The sequence below is a fragment of the Rhea americana genome, unplaced genomic scaffold (assembly GCF_003343005.1).
Source record: "Rhea americana isolate MKP2758 unplaced genomic scaffold, rheAme1 scaffold_39, whole genome shotgun sequence".
Classification (NCBI taxonomy): domain Eukaryota; kingdom Metazoa; phylum Chordata; class Aves; order Rheiformes; family Rheidae; genus Rhea; species Rhea americana.
The window spans coordinates 6,252,235-6,265,280 of NW_028186523.1; the positions used below are offsets into that span (position 1 = coordinate 6,252,235).

General features: G+C 35.4%; 1 protein-coding gene across 1 annotated transcript in view; it reads right to left on the reverse strand.

Annotated features, from left to right (window-relative positions):
• Positions 1-13,046, reverse strand: part of SNTG1 (syntrophin gamma 1) — a 337,973-nt gene that overhangs the window by 17,354 nt on the left and 307,573 nt on the right. Inside the window, exons 15-16 of the mRNA XM_085313521.1 lie at positions 11,227-11,379; positions 5,531-5,623 (exon numbers count right to left, since the gene is read on the reverse strand). Of these exons, the coding sequence (XP_085169647.1) occupies positions 5,531-5,623; positions 11,227-11,379 (246 nt within the window). The remainder of the gene's footprint in view (positions 1-5,530; positions 5,624-11,226; positions 11,380-13,046) is intronic.

The following is a 13,046-nucleotide window of genomic DNA, read 5'->3' on the forward strand; positions in this document are numbered from 1 at the left end:
GAAAAGAATTTTCATGTAATATGTAAATTCAAGGTTGTGAAGCTACTTCCCTAAGGAATTACAGAAAGGATACAATTCACTGATAACTGTATCTGTAAATTTAGTACCTTTATCATAGCAATAGCTTAGGAAAATCAGAAGTTTTCTATGGCTCATGACTGGTATGGGAAACCTACTTGCATCCTGCACAAGATCAATTTATTGATTAGGCTCATTATGCAACAAGCACAGGAAGACTGCAGTCGGCTTTTCTGTACAGTTAGGTTTAACCGCACAAAACTCTTTTCTAACATATTTCACTCTAGACTCCATGAAAATTACTTTTTTAAGCACACATTTAACTTACAAACTATCATAAACCAACAATTATTTTGATTCATGTATGCAGTTTGCAAGTCTGCTCAGAAAGCTTTCTCTTCATATTAGTTGGATTTTTTCCCAATTATTCTGATTATTTTTGCAAGAGTATGGTAGATTATGAATTTTTAACACATAAAAATTAATTTTATCTAACTGATTTCTTCAAACATAGTTATCTTAGCTCCAGAGTGGAAGTCTCATTTTAAAGGTAACTGGGCAATACTTGTTGCCAGAACATTTCTTGAGAATGTAAAAGCTTTAATTCTGTTTTACACCAAAGGACCATCTATCCTGGTATTCGCCTCTCAAGAATGATCATAAGCCATTACTCTGGGGAAGAGTAAAAAAGCTTATGTAGTACTTAATACATTTTCAGCTCAGAATATTCCGAAAAGCTGATGTTGTTTATCCATTTAATAATATCTATTAGATCTGTCCTTAAAGTACTTGACAAGGATCCCCTTTGAACTCATGTAAAAATTTTGCATCTGCAGTTTTATTTCGTAAGGACTGAAAGCTAGACCCGGTGAGTGATCTGACTTTAAACCCTGGAGTCTATGGAACACAGCTTGAAGCTCAGCTCTAACCCCCAAAAGAGAGCTTAGATTTGCTACGGATTGTGGAAAATAATAAAAGTGAGTATATAGTGCAAGCGGTGTAACTTTATTACTGTCAGCCAATTAATTCATATGTTCCATTTAGGATGCACTTTGGGAATGAAGAAATTCATCAGTGAACAGCAGTTTCTGTACTATACTGCCTTGTGAAAGATATTAATTTATGGGGTTTTTTCAATTGTAAAAATTTGTACAATTCATAAAGAATTAGATGCAACTAGATGTAAGTACTCTTCTCATGAGCAGTACAACATTTTAAATAGCGTTTTTGTCTTTAGTTCAGAGTTTGTTAATTCACGCAATAATTGCTAGGACTTTTGCACCATCTTAATTTACAAATGTATGTTTAAATATTCCTAAGACATTCACAGTTCAATTTAAATTTTATTTGTATTTTCCTTTTCCTACAAATGTATTTTCAGTTTTTATTGTTTTCACAAATTGTTCTTGTTAAAGAGGGCTTGAGCTCCTGTCCCATACTTTTAGTTTATGTGATTAAATATATTTAGTTTGTTTCAGTTTATGTGACTATAGCAATACTGTTGAAGAATATTACCAGCCTAGACAGAAAGTCAACCTGCCATCATTGTAATAAACAGATCAAAACAAATATTTGGCTCAGAGAATTGTGCCATTTATCTTTTGATACAATGCTGGAGACTTGGCAATGATTTTCCTACTAGGTACTCATTAAAACTTAGCTGACACATTTCAAACAGATTTAAGGCAACTTTTCATCCTGTGGCTTGGTTAAGTATTACAACTGTGGCAGTCACTTGGCAACCAATTATGATGAATTATATGGCTTTGTTTCTCTTCTCTTTTTGGAGGCTTTGAATGTGTTAAGTCTGTCAGCACTTTAGGAAGAAAGGGCGGAATTACGGAATTTTAGAAATTTCACTCCTTCAACTACTCAGGCCCCTTTGAGAAAACCTTTTAGAATTGATAGGTATGGCAAATTCCTTTTTTTCTCTCTCTCTCTCCCATTACTATCAAAATTGTTGCATTGTATTGTGAAGTATTGTGAAAAAAACAGTATACTTGGTAGAAAACAAGTTTAATGCCCTTCAAACAATCAGTGATAACCTAACTTGGCTGGAATAAAGAAGGTGACAGACCTCAGTGATAGCCCTAATACTTTTTGTCTTTGTTCATCTATTTTTATACCTGTTGGCTGGTGATTTCAATAGGAAGCATAGTTCCTGCTCTGATGAATACTTCCTGTCCTTCTGTGTTGCGGTGCTGCACCCGGCGCTACATGTGTACTGTCCACACATAACCCCAGAGGAAAATATAATTCAGGAAAAATTTGTAAAGTTCTGGTGTGTCCCAGTGTCCCTAAGGCAAGAACCATTCTAATAGAAATTACAGGACTCACCTTGGGAAAACAGTTCTCAAAACAAGTCTGACAATACAGACTCAAAAAAGACATTTACTTTTAATACTTAAGCCATAAAATGTACATATTCCTTAGTGAGCTATGCATATCCTTTTGGCCCAGCCTTACGCCTACTTCAGCATCAACAACGGCTTTAGAGCTATCCTTATCATCTTACTCTGTCTAGATGTCATCCTTTTCATCCATGGTGTTGCACTTTATTCTAACATACAAACTAATTAAACTCTTGGAGTGCCGGTAGGCTTTTGAGGATACTAATGGCTTTCTGCTTATCAGACTGAAAGCTTTAAGACAGACAATATAATCTACTTTCAAAATAATGTGTAGAGAGGGCATATATAATATTTTTATCACTTTCAAATGTAAAYATTTTCTGTATACATAAAACTCTTGCTGTGAATGATATGCAGTTTATTGATATAGATTAAGAAAATACATATCAGAAGCCTGAAAACCTTTTATGGACTCTGTGGACACAAATAAATAATGTTGTATTTGTTCAGAAAACTTAAAGAGCGTTAGCTTTGCTCATGTACAACTTTCATTCAAGTCAAAAAAACGTGTATCTGTATTTGTATGTACACAATCCTAACTTCAAAGAGATCTGCACCCTCTTTTTTGTTTGTTTTTCAGGCTTTTATGACTCTAAATGGTGTGCCTTTTAGCTGTTAACAGAAGAATATAATGAGGTTTCGGGCACCCAAACAATTGTATTACACATTCCATGAAATATTTGTGAGACGAATGAAGGTGTCTTCCCAAAGACTGGTGAACAGAAGGACCTGCAAGATGGTATGAATAGCTTATGTGACACAAAACTTTTAATGGTAATTGCCAGAAATATATTCTCGAAGAAATTTTTATGTATTGCTAATAGAACTAAAAAATGTTTATGATTCTTGTGGATTTTATGCCTAAAAGTCACCATTCTGGGAGGTCTGAGTTTCCAAGTTATATATATATATTTATATATATATATATATAAAAAGGTTCTTAATATTTTAAGTTTATAAGAACTTTAATAATCTASGCTACTGCTATCTCTTTTTTTCCCCTTGCCTATCCAGTGTACAGGAATCAGATTTCCATGCCTAATGGACAGATCAGCATGTGGCATACCGCTGGTATCCATGCTGTCTTACAGATAAGGATTTTTAACACATTGTGCCTTTAGCTTATAGTCTGTTAGCTTGTCTAGCTTTCTGCTTCAAATAAAAACAAAACCAAACCCTAAAGCTTCAGTATTCTCAGGACTTCCAAGCTTCGCAAGCACTCATTCCTTTTTCCAAGAATGAAAATAAACCTCACTTTTAAAAKAAAAAAAAATAGTAAGTTTCAAGGMAAATTTGAATTTATTAGTCTGAAATGCAAACATGGGAAGTGCAAGAAAGGTAGAGAATACATGACTAGCACAGGTGTAAAAGGTGGAAGTGAAGCTAGGAGATATGTAACTTTGAAAAAGGTGAAAGAACTTTTTTTACGGGTAATCACTCCTGCCACAATATGTGGGCAGAGTCAGGAACTTTAGGGACCAGAGGGACATGGTGGGGAATTGGTGATGAATTTTCACACCAAAGGCAGCTCTCTGCTCTTTCTTGCAGCCAGTATGGAAGTGTGATGAATGAATGGCGTCAGTTGAGGGGTTGTTTGGGCTGGTCTGTGGCCAAGAAACGTTTTTTGCATTGCAAGAGTGCCAGGAGAGAAAGAGGAGGAGGAGGACAGRCTGTTGGTGGCAGAAGATGCATTATGCACACTATTTTTTGTCTTACAACTAAGGACCTTTCACTACAATGAAAATGTCTCTCCTCCAGTTCATGAGGTGTTTTATCCTTGTCTCTTTTGGCAACACAATGCCTATGAAGCTTTTCCCCTCCTGCACTTGCACTAGTCTGGCACTGTGGATCTTCTCCCTTTTGGTTGTGCATTTTTAACTGSAGCAGAGAAGAAAGAGGTGTTGACATAAGGCTGGGTTCTCGGTCTACCTGGTCAGGTCTCTCCTGCACTGCTCTGAAAGTTAGATGCTAATTTCTTGCTGCACAGATTTTAATGTTGGAGTTTGGCATGATGTATATTTAATAATACTTACMTGGCCCGCTGAGGGAACATAAGGCAAGAGGAAGAGTAGAGGAAAAGGGGCAAGTGCAAAGCTGTTCCCAAAGCTAAAGTGTTTCTACTTTCAATTATTCTGCTGTAAAGCCTAGCGTTTCTGCTATCAGTTTTAATATTTGAAATATTTTTCTGCTCTTTGCAATGGAAGAACAAAAATATCTATTTGTGAGGATAAAAATGTTTTGTAAGTAATGTTGTTCACCAACATGATGTCTCCAGAAATGCTGTACAATACAAATGGCACAGTGACGTAGTAACACAGCAGCAGTAAAGTCTGTTTACAYTTTAGTACTTGTTAGCAATTGATGCAAATGTGAACATACCCAGGCTCTAGAGTGTTTTCACTGAGATTTGGACCTGCATTGATACAATGTAGAAACTGATGGCATATTATTTGCTTGATATARCAAACTATTTTCTTAATTGTACTGATTTTTTTTCTGAGGTTGCTGCAAATAGTATGAGGCATACAGYTGGTGGCTAAATTGAATGGCTGTCCCTCCTTGATATTGTGTAATGCTGATGCAGGCATTAGGTAGCAGAAGCATACACTAGGAAAAAAATATTGCATGATGATATTTATCTTTTTACAGGCACTTAAACAAAATATCTAAAAAATAAACCAGGAAATGCTATAATAACAGACAGACTCACTGATGCAACAAGCGAACAGAAAGACAGCTAATTTTTAAAGTGTATGTCAGCTTGGATCCAAGAAGTTTATTTCCTTTCAAAAACTAGGATGCACTAGAGAAAGAAACACCAGACTGAATCAGTCTTGGCTTTCATGTGAAATTATAGAATGAAGACCTGATGCTTGTTTCAGGTTGATGCTAGTATTGACTTTTCAATAACAAGCACATAACAGAATGCAACTTCTCATATCATTCAGAAATCATCCTCGAGTTTAATATAAAACACGAGAGATTTGGCAGAAGATTATCTGTTTTAATACCAAAAAAAAAAAAGCACTTTCTAAGGAAAGCTTAACCATTTATCCTGAAGTATAACAATACCATGATGTAGACCAGTCTTAGACTTTTACCTTTGTGGCTGCATCAAAGCATACAAAACCCATGCTAAAGTCAATGGTAAGTCCCATAAGATGACTCTCCAAAACACAGGCATATGTCTTGCACTGTAAAAGAAAAATCAGAAAAGATAGTTACTACAGTACACAATTCTTCAACTTCCTTCCAAGACCAGTCCTTCTGTACCTATATTCTAATGCACRTATCTCAAATTTATTATCAAAAAGAAGTAATTTCTGTGTAAATAGGCCAATTCATTGCAAATGTACCTCAAATCAAAGGATTTATACCACTGATGAAGTTTACTAAGTATTATTTTAAAAAAAAGGCTTTACTTCCATTAAGGAAAAAAATAAATCAGAATTGAACAGCCTCAGTGACCAATGACAACTGCTAAAAGGGAATTTTCATTATTTTTGAACTCTCACATTCATTCTGGAAGATGAAATCCAGTATTTTCCTTTAAACATTATTATATCCAGATTTTTAGAAAAAAAAATGTTTGTAAAATATCTCTTTGGTATGCTGTTTATTTTTGAATAAATCTCAGTGAAAAAGACAGTATTTCAATATCACACAACAATTGACGTAACATACAAAACAACTTTTTGCTTCAGCTACTACATCTCAAAGGTTTCTATGAGAAAACCTTGAAATCTTGAAAGACTTTCTCATCTATGTTTTTTTTTAATCTGTGTCTATTTATTTCCATAATAACAGACTTTGATACACAGCATGAGACATCTATTAGTGACATTTTCAGGATCAAAATTATTGCTGTGCCTGAGGGCTGACTTCAGGTTCAAAAYGATAAACTTGAATTTTTCACCACAAAACCTGTCAAAGTACTAAATTATTCTCAAGTCTGATGTAGTAAGTGCTTTAGAGGGGCCATTCTTATTTTATAGAAATTTTGCCCTTCATACCAAGTGAGATATAACTATATTCTTCAAATCTCACTGTAACCACTAAAGGCACCAAATGAGAAAAAAAGTCTTGTATGACCTATAATGTGTCAAAGAACTGAAACATAAATTATTAACATGGACACAATATAAATTAAAAAATTATCAGTGCTACAAAGACGTGTCATTATATATGGCTTTTTGAATATCAAGGAAAATATTAAGGGTATATCAGATGCCTTCACTTATATATTCTTTGGATATGCACCTAAATGGTCTCCCCAGAACACAAGAAGCTGAAAGGTTCATTTACAGCTCTTCTGAGATGAACTAGACATACCTATGCTCACACTGAAGGAGAAAGAAAAGTTCATAGCTATAGGGATTCTTTTGTTGTTTTGAATTGATTTTCTCACATTTAAAYATATATTACTTTCCTGGAACTGAAATATTTGTGTAAATTGCTTTCATAGAACAAATCAGGTCTCAACTGCATCCAAACAGTTTTTGGACAAATTTGGTACGCACACCCTGGAGCTCTGTAATACTGCTTTCAAATATAGTGATGTCTATCTCTGTGAAGAAGACTCTAWATTAGCTGTCAGTGAGGCACGCTGGCAACGTTTAAACCAGTATATAAGCAAGGAATGATAATCTACGACTCAGAAGTAGAAGAATCCATGGCCTACCTATGACTTACAAGATGATTTTTGCACCACYTCTGAAGCAACAGTAAATTATATGTTTTGTGTGATCCACCAAATGTTTTTAAAAGCTGTAACTGTCTTCCTGAAGGAAAGGTTTCCTGCTGCTGCTGTTGAGGTGAAAAGCAATGACATGTCCGTTCCAGTACCTTCCAATACCCAAAGAATTTAACATACTTCACTACATGTGTAAAATGTGAATTCATACAGCACAGACCCGCACTCAGTCATTATAATTATTAATGCACAAAAAAATACTTTAGTTACAAAATCCATGAAATTCCATGGTGTCAGAGTAATATTTGACTTGTGTTTATATCATCAAATAGGAGTGGCTCTTTCTGGAGCAGCTACACCATAAAACTGCTATGAAAATGTAAACTTTGATCCTGAATGAGTGTTGCTGGAAAGAGAAATGATTTTGCCTTTGACAACATTAGTAAAAGAAAAAAGTTCATCAATAGAAAGTAATGTATTTTCAGCTGAATCTACTTAATGAAGTCTCATATAATGAAATGCTGAAGTTCTGCATGCGAAGCAAAAATGTGCAGTTTTGTACAATTCTCTTGTTAACTTGGAATAAAGGTGCATAAAACAACAGCTTTTTTTTTTATTTTATTTCTGTGCCTCCAATATGTCTAGAACAGACATACATTACTGAGTATTGCACCGTTACCATGGTACAATTTTTTCTCACCTTTATTTTCTCTAATTTGTCTTTTAAGTCAGACATTTGGAGAAAACAAAAATGAAGAAATATTTCCCAGGAGACTTGACAATTTAAAAGCTCTTTTACATGTAGTAAATGTTTTAAAGCTTTAAAGGTGACAGTTAAAAAAATATCATGATTGCTTGACCTTGACTACTGATTTCTCAGACAGAGCTCATAAACATCTTACCAAAAACAACTTATCAGAACGGAAGCATCCCCTCCCAGAAGAAGGCAGAAGAGTTTCAGCAGTTATTTCTTGTTTCCTCACACCATACAGAATCTTAAATTGGGTTTATGAATAATTCAGCAAGTCAGGTGCTGAAGGAGACAACCCAGAGTATTATGTTCCTTAGACTTCCTCAATACTCTCAGCTCAAATTATGGAAAGAATGATACACTGCAAGCCTGCTTTAAGCTAGGTCCAAGATTTAATTCAGACTTTCAAACTCAGAATCAAATTCAATGGAGATAAGCTTTAAATTGTACTACAATGCAGCTTACATGCTATTTCTTATATTAGGGAACAAGCAACCACTATACAAACAAAAAGGGTAGAAAAAAATATATCCATGATGAAAGAGATGAAAAATTCAGTTTAAAATAGTAGGAACATCAAGAGAACATCACAGAAAGATGATCAGAGGGCTGGAGCACCTGCCCTATGAGGAACGGCTGCGAGAGCTGGGCCTGTTCAGCCTGGGGAAGAGAAGCCTGAGGGGGGATCTGATCAATGTGTACAAGTACCTGAAGGGAGGGTGTCAAGGGGATGGGGCCAGACTCTTTCCAGTTGTCCCGTGTGACAGGACAAGCGGCAATGGGCAGAAACTGAAGCACAGGAAGTTCCTCCTGACTGTGAGGGGGAATTTCTTCCCTGTGAGAGTGACGGAGCCCTGGACCAGGTTGCCCAGAGAGGTTGTGGAGTCTCCTTCTGTGGAGATCTTCAAGGCCCGCCTGGATGCAATCCTGTCTAACATGCCCCAGGTGACCCTGCTGAGCAGGGAGGTTGGACTAGATGATCTCCAGAGGTGCCTTCCAACCTTACTGATTCTATGATTCTAAGATGCTGTAAGATATTGAAGAAAAAAGACCCCAACTTGAGGTGAGATTTTATTTTATTTTAATTTTGGTATCTAATTATGATAATGGATAACTACTCTAAAGAAAACTATTTAAAGAGTAATTGAAACAAACTATAATGGCACCCCTACAATATCATAAATTGTATCATACGTTATTGCAAAACCATTATCGTCTTTACTGACTTTCTCTCCCTCTAATTTATTTCTTTCTTAAATAAAACTGTGCTATTATTTTTGTTGAAGATATGCCTCTCACAGAAGCTATGATTTAGGCATAAATGGAATTTCTTATGTGTTTATAGTGAGGCGGTTTTTTCAATATTTGGATAGTAATATATTATTTAAAATTCATCAGAATAGGGCCCCAATTAACCTCAGCTGAGCTATGCCAATTTATACTAGTTGACCTTAAACCTGCTGTCTTTTTTTCTCTCTCTCTCACACACACACACAAAAAAAAAAAAAAAAAAAAAAGAGAGAGAGAGAGAGAGAGAGATCATGTTCTTAAAAGAACTTTTTGGAGACAAGATATAGCACTGATCAAATCTAGTATCTAGTCCAGACTTCATATGAATCTTTAAGAAACTGCTAGATGAAAGCACAATACCAGACTGTTGAAAGAAAAAACATGGGAAGCCAAGCTCAATTATATTAAAAATTAATACTCTGTTGTTTTTCCAAACTGGGACATAGCACAAGAGGCAGAAATAGAGGCATAACATTAAACACTGTAATAAGCTATCAAGAGATGGCTATTCATCCACATTTTCAAAATTTCTATAATCAAACTAGCTCAGAAAATGAATTTTCTGAGTTCCATATTGCTCATGTAAAAGTCAACAGAGTGAAAAGAAAGGCAGAAAGGGGGAAAATATGAGATTAAGATTATTAGAAAAAGTCTTTTGGGAAGCCAAGGGAAAAAATCTGAATAGCTATGACTCTAAAACCCTAGTCAAACTAGGAATGCTACAGTAGGAATCTCTCTGAGAGAAGAACAAATATGAAGTGGCTTCTGGACTAAACGTTATCTGAGAAAAATGCAACATATTCTTTTACTAATAGCACAGTAGTACTTTACAAACAATGCTAAAGTCAGTTACCTGAGAAAGTCAAAGCATCTGAAAATCTTAGTAGCAAGAACATATCCTGTTGCAATTTTTATACATAAAAACTACACTTGCACTTTTCAAGAGGACAATAAAAGTTCGAAAGGTTCTTACCTTTCTAGCTTCTAAGGTGGCAGAGTGCAGCAAGTTAAAGATTAAAAAATGTACTTTCTAGGGTCCTCCTCCAATAAAGCTAATACACATTAAAACTGACAGCAGTGTAGCTTTTTTCAAAATAGACTATTGGTGGTATCTGCTGTATATACTAATTCCATCTGCAGTGCTGGTCAGGAGAGGGCTAACGTATAAATGAAAATTTGTCTAAAAAAGCTGACTGTCAGAGCCTATGTTCACAGGAGGATGCAAAAAATGAGTATATACAAAGTAAGCATTAACCAATATTTGCACAGACTAATATGCTAATGTGACTTTTTTAGGTGAGTATACAAGATAACTCATGGCAATTTCAATTAAGCCTGTTCCAACCACACGTACTTTCATTATCAGAACATCAATATAACATAAAGAATTAGGAGAATTATAATGTTTTTCCTCTATTTTAAATCAAAACCCTTAATTTTTAGTCACATGAAAAATACAGAGTTATCTTTAAATAAAAGTACTCTGATATGCAATTTTGCTATAATATTCCAAYAGTAATCTGTACCTGAATGTCATCCATCTCTGCTGGGTCATCTGACAGTTGAGGAGATACACAAGAACAGGAAATGTGCGAAAGGAATAACGTACCTCGGGTTGGGTTCAGTTTTGCTGTCACTTGCATCAATTAAGTACTCACTAAATGTACTCTCAGTCCTGCTTATTGCAGGGACAATTTAATTTCTGCAAGGTTCTCCGGTGTCACTCATAACATATAAAATAATGTGTATGACAGTACGTAAGAATGATACTTAAAGACCTATTTTGTCCTTGATCCATGAAGATTGCTTTTCCTCTTCTGACCATAAACTTAACAGTTCTGTATTACCTACTGATAGTAACTGAGGTCATGCCTTCTGAGCTTTACATTACAAGCTCCTCGGGAAAAGTATTTTTTTTWAAAAAAAAACATTATTATATACTTACAATAATAGTAATTTGAGAACTCTACTAGGTCAGAGAATTTCTTGAGATACTTCATTATCTTGGATAACTATAATTTGTTAATATACTAAAAGACAATCCTTAAGGCAATTGTTCTCACCTGTATCCTTTCAACTTCTAAAAAAGTCGCCGTTTGGAAGGCTTTTTCCCATAGTGTTATGTCAGACTCTAGTTCCACAGAAAAGTAGAGATCTTCTCCAGTTTCAGACTGGACACCAAAGCAATGTTTCCGTCGGTCCAGGAGATCACTGTCCTGATGAAAACCTGAAGTTATATAATCTGGCATCCATCAATTAATATTTCTTATTGCAAATGTCTATGCCTCAAATCTAGTATTTTTAAATGGAATTTTAAATGCTATAATGCTGCAGTAGCTACCGAGAGCTCAGGACCTGAAAATTAGAGTTTTCGCCTAAACTTTCACATCTCAAGGAATTTAAACAAGATATTTTTATTCAGAATGATACAGAACAACACAGTGTGTCTTGGTTTAAAGAATACTGGCATAATTTTCAATATTTTAATAAATCAATCCTCAACATATTACTATAAACTTTTAAACTAGATAAATTCTATAACAGATGTCATCTTTCTATTCACCTGAGAAGGACACAAACAAAGATCAACTTATCTAACCTATTGTACTCCCCCATCTTAGAGTGGAAGTCTGCCAAAGGAAGCAAGAGATTTATTTAAGCAGTATAAGAAGTCCATCTGTCCTATTTTCCCTATAGAGGCTAGGCAAAACAAAACCATATTTGTGATGGCTTACAAAATCCAATGTAAAATTAGTCCATTGTTGCATACTGCCAATGGAGACTATAGTGGCTGCCAGTGGTCAGGTTGCTGGCTTTGAAATTTGGAAAAAACACGCTATTTTTGTTTTTACTTTCAACATAACAATATACAATGGATATCAGATAGCAAAAATAAATAACATTTAAAGATTGCTAGCATTTTTAGTTGACCATAAATCAAGGAATAACCTAGTTAAGCAGGGAATCCATCACTAAAATGTTTTTCAATGATTTTTTCTGAAAATTAGAGGACACTATGCAAAAATTCTGGCACATAATTCATCCTTATGAAAAATATACTTACAGGAACAATTTTAATTAATTTTATCCCTATTATAGCAAAGCAACTGTTACAGACCACAGACTCACCAGCTGTCCTTGCAAATACATCTGGAAATTTGGGTATATGTAGCACAGATGCAACTTTTACAATGCTACCCTGTTGCAGAGGGCACAACTGAGATCAGTGCAGGAGGGTAAGATTGCCTTCTGGTTATGGGAAAACGGAATGGGCACTTGGTGGACCATAACTAGCTGATGCAAGCTGGAGGAGCACCTTACACTGTTCTAGCCAGCTGTGGAGCAGAGAACCAGGAGGGGTTTTGTTTCTTTCTTTCTTTCTTGCACTGTCCAGAAGGCTTTCCCCTGAAAGGAGACTATGAACACAAAGAACCAGTATATCTACACCGATCTCCATGCAACTATTGTTCTTGGGCAAGTAAGCAGGAAATGGTAGAATGAACACTATATTCCCCCTTCCCTTTCATTCAGTAGACCTATGACAAGACCGATGCTCAAGRAAGCCAGGATAGCTCATACGCATGAATGCTCCTGGTTCAGATCTGCTCTACAACTTCTAGAAAAATCAGCTATGGAGGCAACACAGCCTCTCTGTGCAATCACTACGACAAAACTGAGTTGCTCAGATTTATAAATCACCTGTCTTGACAGAGTTGTCTCCTCCCTAATCTACATTTCATCCAGTCCTAAGCTTAGCATCTCAATAGCTGTAATTCATGAATGGAAACATCAGAATGAACATAGGCTTTTAGATGTTAAAAATAACATTTCAAAAAAATAAATATTTTCCTCAAATACGTTTTTCCAAGTGTTTGTAGGGCTA